Genomic DNA, 12,906 nt, shown 5'->3' with positions numbered 1-12,906 from the left:
GGCACGGGAGGGTGTATAGGCAGAGGGGAGGGGTTACACTTTTTAAAGTGTAATACTTTGCGTGGCCTCCGGAGGCAGAAGCTATACACCCAATTGTCTGGGTCTCCCAATGGAGCGACAAAGAAAACTTCACGCCGAGTGGAGAAGTCTTCAAAAAGACCGGAAGAAAACATCGGAAACTGCCAAGAACAAATTTAAGCAGTGTTGAAAAGTTGAATGATCTCTTTGATATTGCTCAACAAGATGCGTTGGCTCTGATGAAATCAGAAGAAGATAAGGCGTTTCTCGTGAAACAGAGGCAGAAGGGCCGCCCAGGTTCCATGGCTGGAGTGGATCTCAAGTTGTCTCGAGCTGAAGAAATCAAGGCGCAAAAGGAACTTGCAAAAATGAACCGACAAATTCAAGAAGAAACTTTTGATATTGGTGAGTTTATTTTATTATTCTAAAAAGTAGATAAATAAGTAAATAGTTCCACTATAATTGAAAGAAAATTGTACATGAGAGCATCATTTGGTATCTTTATGATTGAGTTTATATTCTTAAAATAATACCTATTGACAATTAGAAGTAGGTAATTTAGTACCTATGTATTATTACTATTCTGCTAAAACGACAAGTTTTTATAGTCTTTTTTTTTTCCCCTCTTTCTTTTGTTGCTTCTTAGAGACGGATGATGAAGACAAGCTCGAAGAAGGAAAAGAAGAAGATACTGAAGAGGACAGCATCTACCAGGAACTTGAGAGCTTGGAGGAAATGGACATCCCTGAAGAAGCTGCAGAAGATCCAGGACCATCTGAGAGCAAGAGGATGAAAGTTTCATTTCCAAGGGGCGTTAAAGAGATTTTAAAACATGAAATTATCCATTGTGTTAGATCGAAGTAAAGTATCCGACAGAAATGCCACGAGAATTTTAATAGCTACTCTAGAAGCACTAGAGCTTGACCCTCTTGAGTACAAAGTCTCGAAAACTTTATTACATTCTAGAAGGCAAATGTTCAGAGAACAATATACTAAATTTTTTTTTTAGATAAAGTAAACATTCCTGAAAAAGAGCCCGTGGTTGTCCATTGGGACGGTAAACTTTTACCGGGTGTTTTAAAACATGAGCAATGTGAGCGAATAGCTATTGATATTTCATATGGCGAAAAGGAACAGCTGCTGGGAGTTCCTGTAACAGCAAGCAGCTCTGGAGAGGAGCAAGCCGTAGCCGTATATGAAGGTCTACAGGAATGGAGTCTTCCCAACACAGTCAAGGCGATGTGCTTCGACACTGCAGCATCGAACACGGGAAGACTCAAAGGAGCATGCGTCCTATTGGAGAAAATGTTAGGAAGAGAATTGCTACACCTAGCTTGCTGTCACCATATCTTGGAAATTGTGTTAAGAGGCGTATTCGACACAAAAATGGGGTCAACCACTGGACCTCATCCAGACATTTTCAAAAGATTCCTCACTGCGTGGCCCAAGATAGACAAAGGAAAATACGACACAGGTATCAGTGACAATCTAATACACAAGCAGCTAACTCCAGAAGTAATTGCAAATGTTACTGCTGAATTCGAGACCAAATTAACTGAGAGCCACCCCAGAGATGACTACAAGGAGCTGTTGCAGTTGGTTCTCGTATTTGTTGGATCACTAGACGGCAATGTTGTGGGTTTTAGAACTTCAGGAGCCATTCATCACGCTAGGTGGATGGCAAAGGCTATTTACTGCTTAAAAATGTTCATTTTTCGTTGTCAATTTAAGATGTCTAAGGCCCGTTTCACACGTCAGTGAAAAACAGTGACGTTTTTCACTGGCGTGTAAAACACGCACATGTCCCTGCGTGTGCCGTGATTCACGGCACACGTGGGTTGTCTAAGTGCAATCCGGGCTCCGTTCTCCGTGGCCCGTGATTGCACTTAGAAAACAACTCACCTGTGCGCGCTCCCGCTGTCCATGGTGCTGATCGCTCCCGCTGTGCAGCATCCGGCCGGCGGTGACCTCTGCAGCAGCTGCTTCCGGGTCGGCTGTGTCGCGCATAATGAATATGTGCGACAATAATGAGCCGGCTTAGAAGCAGCAGGGAGAACGGGCTGCAGAGGACATCGCTGGACGCCGGGTGAGTAAAAATGATTTTTATTTTAAAAGTACGTTTTTTTCTGGCACGTGTTTCACGGACCACACCACTGCGTGGTCCGTGGAACATCAGTGATGCCAGAAAAAAATGGACATGTCTCCGTGCGGCAATCACGCACACGCGGGTACGCCGCACGGAGACACGTGCAGTGAAAAATCACTGACGTGTGAGCAGACCCATTGATTAGAATGGGTCTACGTATGTCAGTGATTCTGGTACGTTTTAAAAAAAAAAAAAAGCACAAACGTCCCAGAATCACTGACGTGTGAAAGGGGCCTAAAGAAGAAGAAAGTTCTGTGCATGCCATTTCTGTTTTCCTAATTAAAATTTATTGTAAAGCTTGGTTCAATGCTCCAAAATCTCATCTTGCACCAAAGCAAGATTTAGGTATTTTGCATAGTCTGTTAGACTATAAGGAATGTGACAACGACATTGCAGAAATAGCCCTGACCAAATTTTCGAACCATTTGTGGTATTTGAATGCAGAGTTGGTGGGATTATCGTTTCTTGATCCCACCATTACAGACGATGAAAAGTTGTTAATGGCTAATAAATTGCTCAGTGGCACAGATGAACCATCAGAGCACGCTAGGGTTGTAAATCCAAAAGTTAGGAAAGAAAAATTAAAAGAGGTAGTTGATGGAGGATTGGTAAATTTACTTACCAAAGAAACATTTACATTCTTTGACCGATTTAATATAAAAACAGATTTCCTAAAACAAAATCCAAACACCTGGCCTCAAAATAATGACTTCCAAGAAGGATTGAAAATTGTTAAAACATTAAAAAGTAGTTAATGATATGGCTAAGCGTGCTGTTAAATTAATAACCGACTTTAACGACCTTCTGACAAAAGATGAAGAACAAAAGCAATATGTCCTGCAAGTTGTAAGCAAATGCCGAGCATTATATTCTGACGTTACAAAAACTACTTTAACAAAAGCTCTAGAATAGATTAGATTAGATAACTATGCAAAATTATCAACTCATGTAGGTACTTGATACTCATGTATCTTTTCTGTGTCTGTTTTGTATGTATTATATACCTCATTTTTATATTTTAAAATGAAAAATGTCATTAGACTTATCAGTATTACTTGTTTTTTTTGTTATATTTCTACTTTAAACTCAAAAATATACCAAAAAAAAAAACACAAACCCCAAAATTTATCACTTAACAAAATATACGAAGTATGCTCCTAGTGGTACCAGGTCACGTTCTTGGGGCTAAAAGCTGTTGTAACTCAGTTTGACTTAAAATAACAATTACGTATAAAATAGAAATTTTGAAGAACAACATTAGCTTTCTTTTGAGATATTAAGCGTGTTTTTATTATTTACCGTTCTGGAGTTATGGCTCCATATGTCAGCTTTTTGGCCAAAAATGTGTTGTTTTTTTTTCAAACTTTGAGCGTCGAGCGGCATGGGTTAACGTCGTTTGATCGAGCTCAAATTTTGGCTCTCTCAATATCTGGAAAGGGGAATCGTTTTGTGGGGTCCACACAAACAAAATTCCGACATCGATTTTTTGCGGTCACCCTAGTGAACATAGCCTAAGATGAATTTTTTTTTGCCTAAAATACAAAAGGAAATGTGTTATCTTTGACTTTTCGGATCCAAGAAAATGAAAAATAATGATGACAGGCATTGTCACAAATGCATTGTCCAATTGCAGCAAGGTGTGCCTGCTCTGACCTTATAAGGCTAGGTTCACATTTCCGTTGTTTTAAATCCGTCAGGTCCGTCAGCAACGGATCAGTTGTTTTTTAGATGTCAACTGATGCAACGGATGTGTTTTTCACAGGATTCCTTACACAGGAATCCTGTGAAAAAACTGATCCGTCGCGTCCGTTACATCCGCTGTGCGTATGTTTTTTGACGGATCAGTCATGATCTCTGTGTTTGGGACAGCCCAGTGGGTGTGCCAAACATGCTGGGCATGCTCAGTAGAGTACGACGGAATCCAGCGCTGGATTCCGTTGTAAGACGGATTACGACAGAATCCAGCACCATAGACATCCATTACAAGCTTGACAGATGGCAATGGATTCCTGCGCGGTGCGTTAATTTTGACGGCCAGAAAAACGTTACATTCTGCGTTGCTCCCGCCCAGCGGTCAGTCAAAAAACGACTGACAGCGGCGCAGCGGATGCAACACAAGGTCATCAGTCGCAAACCGCCACTAATACAAGTCTATGGGACACAACGGAATCCGCTAAACGGATTGCGTTCTTTACCATAGCCGCGGATTGTGACTGATACATTTTAACGGAAATGTGAACCTAGCCTAAGGCTGCTTTCACACTTGCGTTGTTTTGCATCAGTCACAATCCGTCACCTTGAGGAATTACGGTATCCTGCAAAATATTTTGCAAGAATCCATTTTTTTCCCATAAACTTGTATTATCTACAGATTGCAACTGATGGCCCTGCGTTGCATCCGCCGTGCGACGTATCAGTCGTGGAATGACTGACCGTCGGGCGGTATGAACGCACAATGTAACGTTTTTTGGAGCGGCAAAAAAACGCACTCCGCAGGATTCCGTCGCAATCCGTCAAGAGCTATAATAGCTGTCTATGGTGCTGGATACCGCTGGATTCAGTCATGTTCTACTGAGCATGCCCAGCATGTTTGGCACACCTATTGGGCTGCCTCAACCACAAACGGATCACGACAAATCAGTCAAAAAACGGACGCACAACAGATGTAACGGGACGTGGCGGATCAGTTTTTTCCCAGGATTTCTGTTAACGGAATCCTGTGAAATAACACATCCGTTGCGTCAGTTGACATCTAAAAAACTATAGACCTGGCGATTTAAAACAACGGAAGTGTGAATGTAGCCTAAGACTTATCAGGTCAGAGCAGACACACCTTGCTGGAATTGGACAATGAAGTTGTGACAACGCCTGGCATTATTTCTCATTTTCTTGGATCCATTTGTTGGGGAATACGATGAGGTGCAGCAGTTCATTCATCTCATGCCTTCACCAGAGTTGTGCTTAATTAGCGCAACTCATCCAGGGAAGCAAATCCATGCTGTGCACCCGATTTCTTTCTGGCTTACACACAGGAGAGCGCCTTGTACCTTTATTTTATCTTTAACTTTATGCCTTTTAGAGACCATTAAGGCTGCTTTCACACTACGTCTTTTTAACATGCGTCCTGAACGTTTTTTTAACGCAGAAACGGATCCAGTGCAAATGCGTTTTCATTTCAATGCATTTGCAATGGACTTGCGTTAACATGCGTTCACCTGCGTTTGCGTGCGTTATAGTGAGGATCCAGTGACTTGCAGTTTTTTTAACATCTTTCAAAAACGCTACTTGTAGCGTTTTTGAGCTGCGTCCAACTTCTGCAAATTGCTGGATCCTGACTAAACAGCACGCAAACGCATGTGAACGCTGGCATGCTGATAGACAGGATCCTGCTTGCTCTACTGAGCATGCACAGAAGCCAGCCTCCGTGATCAGTCTCTCTCCTCCCTCTCCTGTCTATCTCTCCCACCTGAGAGCTGCGGACACTCGTAACCAAGGTAAATATCGGGTAACCACTTATCTTAGTTACCCGATGTTTACGTTGGTAACGTGTGCAGGGAGCCCGGCTCCTAGCAGCTGCAGACGCTTGTAACCAAAGTAAATATCGGGTATCCAAGCAAGTATGCCCGATGTTTACCTTGGTTACGAGCCTCGCAGCTGTCAGATGCCGGCTCCCAGTCTGGCACGTTTAGTTCCCCTCACTCCCGATCACATGACTCCAATGCCCGCCCATAAACATCCAGTGACAGGATCCTGCAAAGTAACACATGCGTTTGCATGCATTTTTTGCTGTAAAAGCAGGATCCGCTTTTGCAGCAAAAAAACGTTCAGGACGCATGTTAAAAAGACGTAGTGTGAAAGCAGCCTTACTCTTCAACTCGCTTAACTGTTCACAATAACAGTAATTTTGATCAGGGGAGTGCAAACCTTTACATGCCACTGTATTCCATGTGGCAAAAAAGGTCCCTCTGGTAGACAGATGCCTCAGCAGCCATCCTGACTATGCACACTATAGGCATATACAGTACCTCCTGAGCGTATGTGCCCAACACAAAGCACAGAGGGCAGGTTGAACCTTGTGTACATTGAAGCTTATATATAGAGGTTTCATCCACAGGAGAACTAGAATAAAACACTAGCAAATGACTCGACAAGGACAGGGTCGTGTGCAGAAATACTGATCCCACAGCAGCACTCATAAGTCTGCTCCATAGGAGAACAGTGTACCCGGCAGGAGCTGCTCTAGGGCCGTCACACGGGGGTCCCGGCAGGAGCTGCTCTAGGGCCGTCACACGGGGGTCCCGGCAGGAGCTGCTCTAGGGCCGTCACACGGGGGTCCCGGCAGGAGCTGCTCTAGGGCCGTCACACGGGGGGTCCCGGCAGGAGCTGCTCTAGGGCCGTCACACGGGGGTCCCGGCAGGAGCTGCTCTAGGGCCGTCACACGGGGGTCCCGGCAGGAGCTGCTCTAGGGCCGTCACACGGGGGTCCCGGCAGGAGCTGCTCTAGGGCCGTCACACGGGGGTCCCGGCAGGAGCTGCTCTAGGGCCGTCACACGGGGGTCCCGGCAGGAGCTGCTCTAGGGCCGTCACACGGGGGTCCCGGCAGGAGCTGCTCTAGGGCCGTCACACGGGGGTCCCGGCAGGAGCTGCTCTAGGGCCGTCACACGGGGGTCCCGGCAGGAGCTGCTCTAGGGCCGTCACACGGGGGTCCCGGCAGGAGCTGCTCTAGGGCCGTCACACGGGGGGTCCCGGCAGGAGCTGCTCTAGGGCCGTCACACGGGGGTCCCGGCAGGAGCTGCTCTAGGGCCGTCACACGGGGGTCCCGGCAGGAGCTGCTCTAGGGCCGTCACACGGGGGTCCCGGCAGGAGCTGCTCTAGGGCCGTCACACGGGGGTCCCGGCAGGAGCTGCTCTAGGGCCGTCACACGGGGGTCCCGGCAGGAGCTGCTCTAGGGCCGTCACACGGGGGTCCCGGCAGGAGCTGCTCTAGGGCCGTCACACGGGGGTCCCGGCAGGAGCTGCTCTAGGGCCGTCACACGGGGGTCCCGGCAGGAGCTGCTCTAGGGCCGTCACACGGGGGTCCCGGCAGGAGCTGCTCTAGGGCCGTCACACGGGGGTCCCGGCAGGAGCTGCTCTAGGGCCGTCACACGGGGGTCCCGGCAGCAGCTGCTCTAGGGCCGTCACACGGGGGTCCCGGCAGCAGCTGCTCTAGGGCCGTCACACGGGGGTCCCGGCAGCAGCTGCTCTAGGGCCGTCACACGGGGGTCCCGGCAGCAGCTGCTCTAGGGCCGTCACACGGGGGTCCCGGCAGCAGCTGCTCTAGGGCCGTCACACGGGGGTCCCGGCAGCAGCTGCTCTAGGGCCGTCACACGGGGGTCCCGGCAGCAGCTGCTCTAGGGCCGTCACACGGGGGTCCCGGCAGCAGCTGCTCTAGGGCCGTCACACGGGGGTCCCGGCAGCAGCTGCTCTAGGGCCGTCACACGGGGGTCCCGGCAGGAGCTGCTCTAGGGCCGTCACACGGGGGTCCCGGCAGGAGCTGCTCTAGGGCCGTCACACAGGGGTCCCGGCAGGAGCTGCTCTAGGGCCGTCACACAGGGGTCCCGGCAGCAGCTGCTCTAGGGCTGTTATGTTGGGGTCCCGGCAGGAGCTGCTCTAGGGCTGTTATGTTGGGGTCCCGGCAGGAGCTGCTCTAGGGCTGTTATGTTGGGGTCCCGGCAGGAGCTGCTCTAGGGCTGTTATGTTGGGGTCCCGGCAGGAGCTGGTCTAGGGCTGTTATGTTGGGGTCCCGGCAGGAGCTGCTCTAGGGCTGTTATGTTGGGGTCCCGGCAGGAGCTGGTCTAGGGCTGTTATGTTGGGGTCCTACAGGAGCCGGCCCAGACAAGTCGTCCCCCACAGCAGACATGACAGCAGCAGTAATCCGGGGCCGTAGTGAGGAGGATGTGTCAGGAGAGCGCTGCCTGCAGCTTCCCGCTCTTTTCACAGCAGCGCAGCCGGTAGTACCGGCCTCCCCAGCTGCCAACCATCACACGAGGCTCAGGCAGGCTTCTCACTGCACCAAAACAGGCCCAGGCCTAGCTAACAGGTCTCTGTCCCGGAACCCCAGGACGACACCACTGTCACTAAACCCACAAGTGTACGCCCCACCATCAACAGCACCACACAACCCGCCATACTGTCAGGTACACAGAGCTCCCCGCCTTTAAAGCGCCTTTACTCACGCGGAAGAAGCCCGCGTCCATCTTGCCTCGTTCTCGCCTCCTCACGCAGCTCAACTCCCCGATTCCCACAAGTCAATGCGAGGGAAGAAGGCGGAGCTTTGAGGCACGTGGTGAGAGGGAACCAGGCTGCCAGTGACGTCAGCAGCTGAGTGTGTGTGAGGTGCCAGTGGTGAGCGGGAGAGAGCGTGGTATAACGTGCACCCTGTGTGTGGAGCAGCAGCTGCCGCCGTCCATAGCCTCGGTGACCTCAGCAACACAAAACACTGGGATTTGTTGTATAGTTCTTATCTGTAGTGACGGTGAGACCGTATAAATACCAGGAATTCCCCGGTATATGGGCAGATGTGTCATACACTCCAGAGAAGCGAAAGACATACTAACCAGTGTCACTTTATGAGGTAATAAGGCTGCTTTCACACCCGTTTTTTGCTGAGTGGCACAATACGGCGCTTCGTAGAAAAAACGCAACCATTTTTTTGCCGCCGGTTGCGTTTTTCCGCATAGACTTGCATTAGCGCTGTATTGTGCCACATGGCCTTGCGTTGTGTCCGTTTTTTTGCCAGATGCGGCATATTTAGCCCATGCGGCAGCCGGATGGAACGTTGCCTGGGACGTTTTTTTGTGCGGCGAAAAAACCGCATCGTGCCGGATCCGGCGCAATTTACAATGCAAGCCTATGGACGCCGGATGCGTTTTTTTTAACTGCGCATGCTCAGTATCAAGCCGCATCCGTCAAAAAACGGACAGGCCACATGGAAAAACGTATGCAACGGATCCGTTTTTTTCGCCGCATCCGTTGCATAGGTTTTTGGGCCGGATTGAGCCGCAGTGCAAAAACCGGATGTGTGAAAGCAGCCTAACTGGAGCTTCAGCGGATCCCAGTGATTCAGAGACTTTTTTGTGACATTGATAGTGGGAAATTTAAGACGATATTTTTGCATTTATTTGTGAAAATATGGGAAATTTGGAGACAATTTTCAAATTTTGAATTTTTCTGCCCTTAAGGCCTCATTCACACGTCCGTGTCTCCAATTTGTGTGACATGTTTTCACTCGTACCGGAGACCCGTGCACACGTAGACCCGTTAAAATCAATGGGTCTGCGCTCACATGCGTGTTTTGCCATGGACCGTGTGTCCGTGTGGAGCATCCGTGTGCTCCACACGTAGACATGTCCGTTTTTCTCCGGCATCACGGGTTTCATACGGACCGCACAGATGTGATCCGTGGGACACGCACCGGAGAAAACACACGTGTCTGTCAATTAAAAGGAATTTCTATCTCCAGTGCTGCTGTCTCTGCCGCTGCTGTCACTTGCTTCCAACCCCAGCTCATTATGCTGATTACATATTCACTCCACTTCGGGCCGGAAGCAGCAGCAGTGGGGAGTCGGCAGGGTCGGAGAACGTAAATCAGCACCACGGACAGCAGCAACCAAGACAGGTGAACAGAAAATTCCTGTTCTCCGTGTGTTATCACGGATAGCACAGAGAACACACATGTGCCATAAACACGGCACACGGAGGGCCATACGCACCTTTTACACATCTGGGAAAAACGTGCATGGTTTTAACGGATGTGTGAAAGAGGCCTAAACCAGAGAGTAGTTATGGGCAGACCTGGACTGTAAAAGCCTGGATCCGCTGCGCGGGTTAAAAATTAAAAAATACCCAAGCACTGACCCTGGGCCCGGAGTTTTCAGGAAATCCGGTTAATGATCCAGATCCGGCCACTTGGGTAATAAAAAAAATCAACGGAAAAAAGGGAAAGCAGATGCATTGTAGTTACCAGTCTCTGACCACACTGCTTCTGGGGCCGCTCATTAGTCTTCATACATATGCACTGCTTCCCCCGCTCATCGGCAGTCTCTGCGTCTCTGATTGGCTGCAGTGAGATGCGCCCCCACTCTGTGTGACATTGTGTCTGCTTTTGAACCACAGGTGCTGTGTGTGTCCCTATTGTGTAAAAATAAAAAAAAAATTGGCAACGAACAGACAAAGCATATGGCTACAGGCTGCAGGCCCCAGCCTTGCGCTTATCTTTGCTGTGAATCAAAATAAGGGGAACCGCATGCAGACTTTTTTTAGTTATTTAAATAAATAATTTTAAAAAATGGCTTGCGGTCCACTCCAATTTTGATACTCAGCCATGATAAAGCTGACAGCTTTAGATGCAACAATCCCAGAACTTTACCCTGCTCATCCCGATTGCCCTGATGCGGTGGCAATCGGGGTAATATGGGTTTAATGACAGCTCTCAGCTGTCACTTAGCCCTAGATTAGTGATGGGAGGCGTCTATGAGGCGCCCATTACTAATCTGTTAGTGAAAAGAATAAACACAAACACCGAAAAAATCCTTTATTTGAAGTAAAATACAAAAAAGCCTCTTTCTCCCCTTTATTAACTCCCCAAAACACCCAGTTCTGACTTAATCCACACAAGGTCCCACAACGATTCCAGCTCTGCTACATACTGAAGGCACAGCGCCGACACAGAACATGACCGCACGTTGTGGGCTTCAGGCAGAGACTGAGCCACAGTGATGAGCGGTGATGTCACTCAGGTTATTGGCGGTCACAGCTGGAGGCTCCCTCGAAAGCCATCTTAGGCTACATGCGCACGCTGCTTCTTTTTCGTGTTCACAAACTGCAGCCAAAACTGCAGCCAAAACTGCACCTTGTCAGAGAGAGCCTGGAAATGTCACAAAAAATGTAGGTGCTTTTTTGGTGCATTTTTGCTGCTTTTTTGGTGCGTTTTTGGCTGCAGTTTTGTCAACAATTGTTTCATGTATTTTTCAGTTCAAACAAGCCCATAAAGCTTGTTGAATTGGAAAAAAAAAAAATTAGAAATAAATAAATAATTAAAAAAAACGGCGTGCGGTCCCCCCCAATTTTAATGCCAGCCAGATAAAGCCATACGGCTGAAGGCTGGTATTCTCAGGATGGGGAGCCCCACGTTATGGGGAGCCCCCCAGCCTAACAATATCAGGCAGCAGCCGCCCAGAATTGCCTCATACATTAGATGCGACAGTTCTGGGACTGTACCCGGCTCTTCCCGATTTACCCTGGTGCGTTGGCAAATCGGGGTAATAAGGAGTTATTGGCAGCCCATAGCTGCCAATAAGTCCTAGATTAATCATGTCAGGCGTCTATGAGACACCTTCCATGATTAATCTGTAAGTTACAGTAAACACACACACCCGAAAAAATCCTTTATTAGAAATAAACACAAACACATTCCCTCATTACCAATTTATTAACCCCGACAAAGCCCTCCTTGTCCGGCGTAATCCAGCATGCTCCAGCGTCGCATCCAGCAGTGCTGCATGGAGGTGACCGGAGAAGCAGCAGACACCGCCGCTCCGGTCACCTCCATGCAGCTAATGAAGACAATAGCGCGATCAGCTGAGCTGTCACCGAGGTTACCCGCTGTCACTGGATCCAGCGGTGGCCGCGAGTAACCTCTGACAGCTCAGCTGATCGCGCTACAGCGTGGAGCCGGCGGCAGGAGCGTGGAGCCAGCGGCAGGAGCGTGGAGCCGGCGGCAGGAGCGTGGAGCCGGCAGGAGCGTGGAGCCGGCAGGAGCGTGGAGCCGGCCGGCGGCAGGAGCGTGGAGCCGGCCGGCGGCAGGAGCGTGGAGCCGGCCGGCGGCAGGAGCGTGGAGCCGGCCGGCGGCAGGAGCGTGGAGCGTGGAGCCGGCCGGCGGCAGCAGCGTGGAGCCGGCCGGCGGCAGGAGCGTGGAGCCGGCAGGAGCGTGGAGCCCGGGACTGTCAGCGGCGGTGGCGGTGAGAGGGGTCCATCATCTCCCCTGTGCGGGGACCGCGGTACTTCGGGGAACACGGGGAGGACGGGACTATCAGCGGCGGCGGCAGCAGCAAGAGGGAAAAATCAATGTTTTCAGCTGCCAATGTCCATCCCCCTCTCGCTGCCGCTGCTGATAGTCCCCGTCCTCCACATCATCTCCCCTGGGGACAGCGGTACTTCGGGGAACACGTGGAGGACGGGACGGGACGGGACCACTTGCCTGACCTCACTTCCTGACAAATCACCTGCGTTTTTGCTAGCAAAAACGCAGGTAAAAGGCAGGTAAAATGCACCACTTTTGATTAGCATGCATTTTTCCTGCGTTTTTGATGCCCTCATTGATTTCAATGGGTGACAAATGTTGACAAAAACGCAGGAAGAATGAACATGGTGCATTTTTTTTGTCACAAACTTTTGACAAAAAAAACGCTGACAAATAAACTGCAGTGTGCGCATGACAAATCTGACTTCTCATAGACTTTGCTGGGAAGTCAGATGTCAGAAAGTTCTGCTGACAAAACTGCAGCCAAAAAAGCCGCAAAAAAGCAGGAAAAAAAGCAGCGTGCGCATGTAGCCTAAATCACCAAGAGTTCTCTATTGCCAACATCATAGTTTCTCTCTGCCAAAGGCAATTTCTTGAAAACAAAAAGCACAGTCCCAATCCCTACCTCCGATGCATCAACCTCCACCGTTGAGAGAAATCTGACCCCTTTTTTGTCATGTCAGA

At 49.5% G+C, this 12,906-nt stretch overlaps 1 protein-coding gene across 3 annotated transcripts in view; it reads right to left on the bottom strand.

Moving 5' to 3' along the window:
• SRRM1 (serine and arginine repetitive matrix 1) overlaps positions 1-8,445 on the bottom strand; it is a 165,785-nt gene extending 157,340 nt beyond the window's left edge. For all 3 annotated transcript variants that reach the window (XM_075336082.1, XM_075336083.1, XM_075336084.1), the window contains exon 1: positions 8,378-8,445. In XM_075336082.1, the coding sequence (XP_075192197.1) occupies positions 8,378-8,398 (21 nt within the window). In that variant the 5' untranslated portion in view covers positions 8,399-8,445. The remainder of the gene's footprint in view (positions 1-8,377) is intronic.
• Between the last annotated feature and the right edge of the window lie 4,461 nt (positions 8,446-12,906).

This window comes from Anomaloglossus baeobatrachus, chromosome 2 (assembly GCF_048569485.1).
Source record: "Anomaloglossus baeobatrachus isolate aAnoBae1 chromosome 2, aAnoBae1.hap1, whole genome shotgun sequence".
NCBI classification, from domain to species: Eukaryota; Metazoa; Chordata; class Amphibia; order Anura; family Aromobatidae; genus Anomaloglossus; species Anomaloglossus baeobatrachus.
Note: the sequence above shows the minus strand (reverse complement) of the source record. Positions and strands in the feature narration are given on the sequence as shown.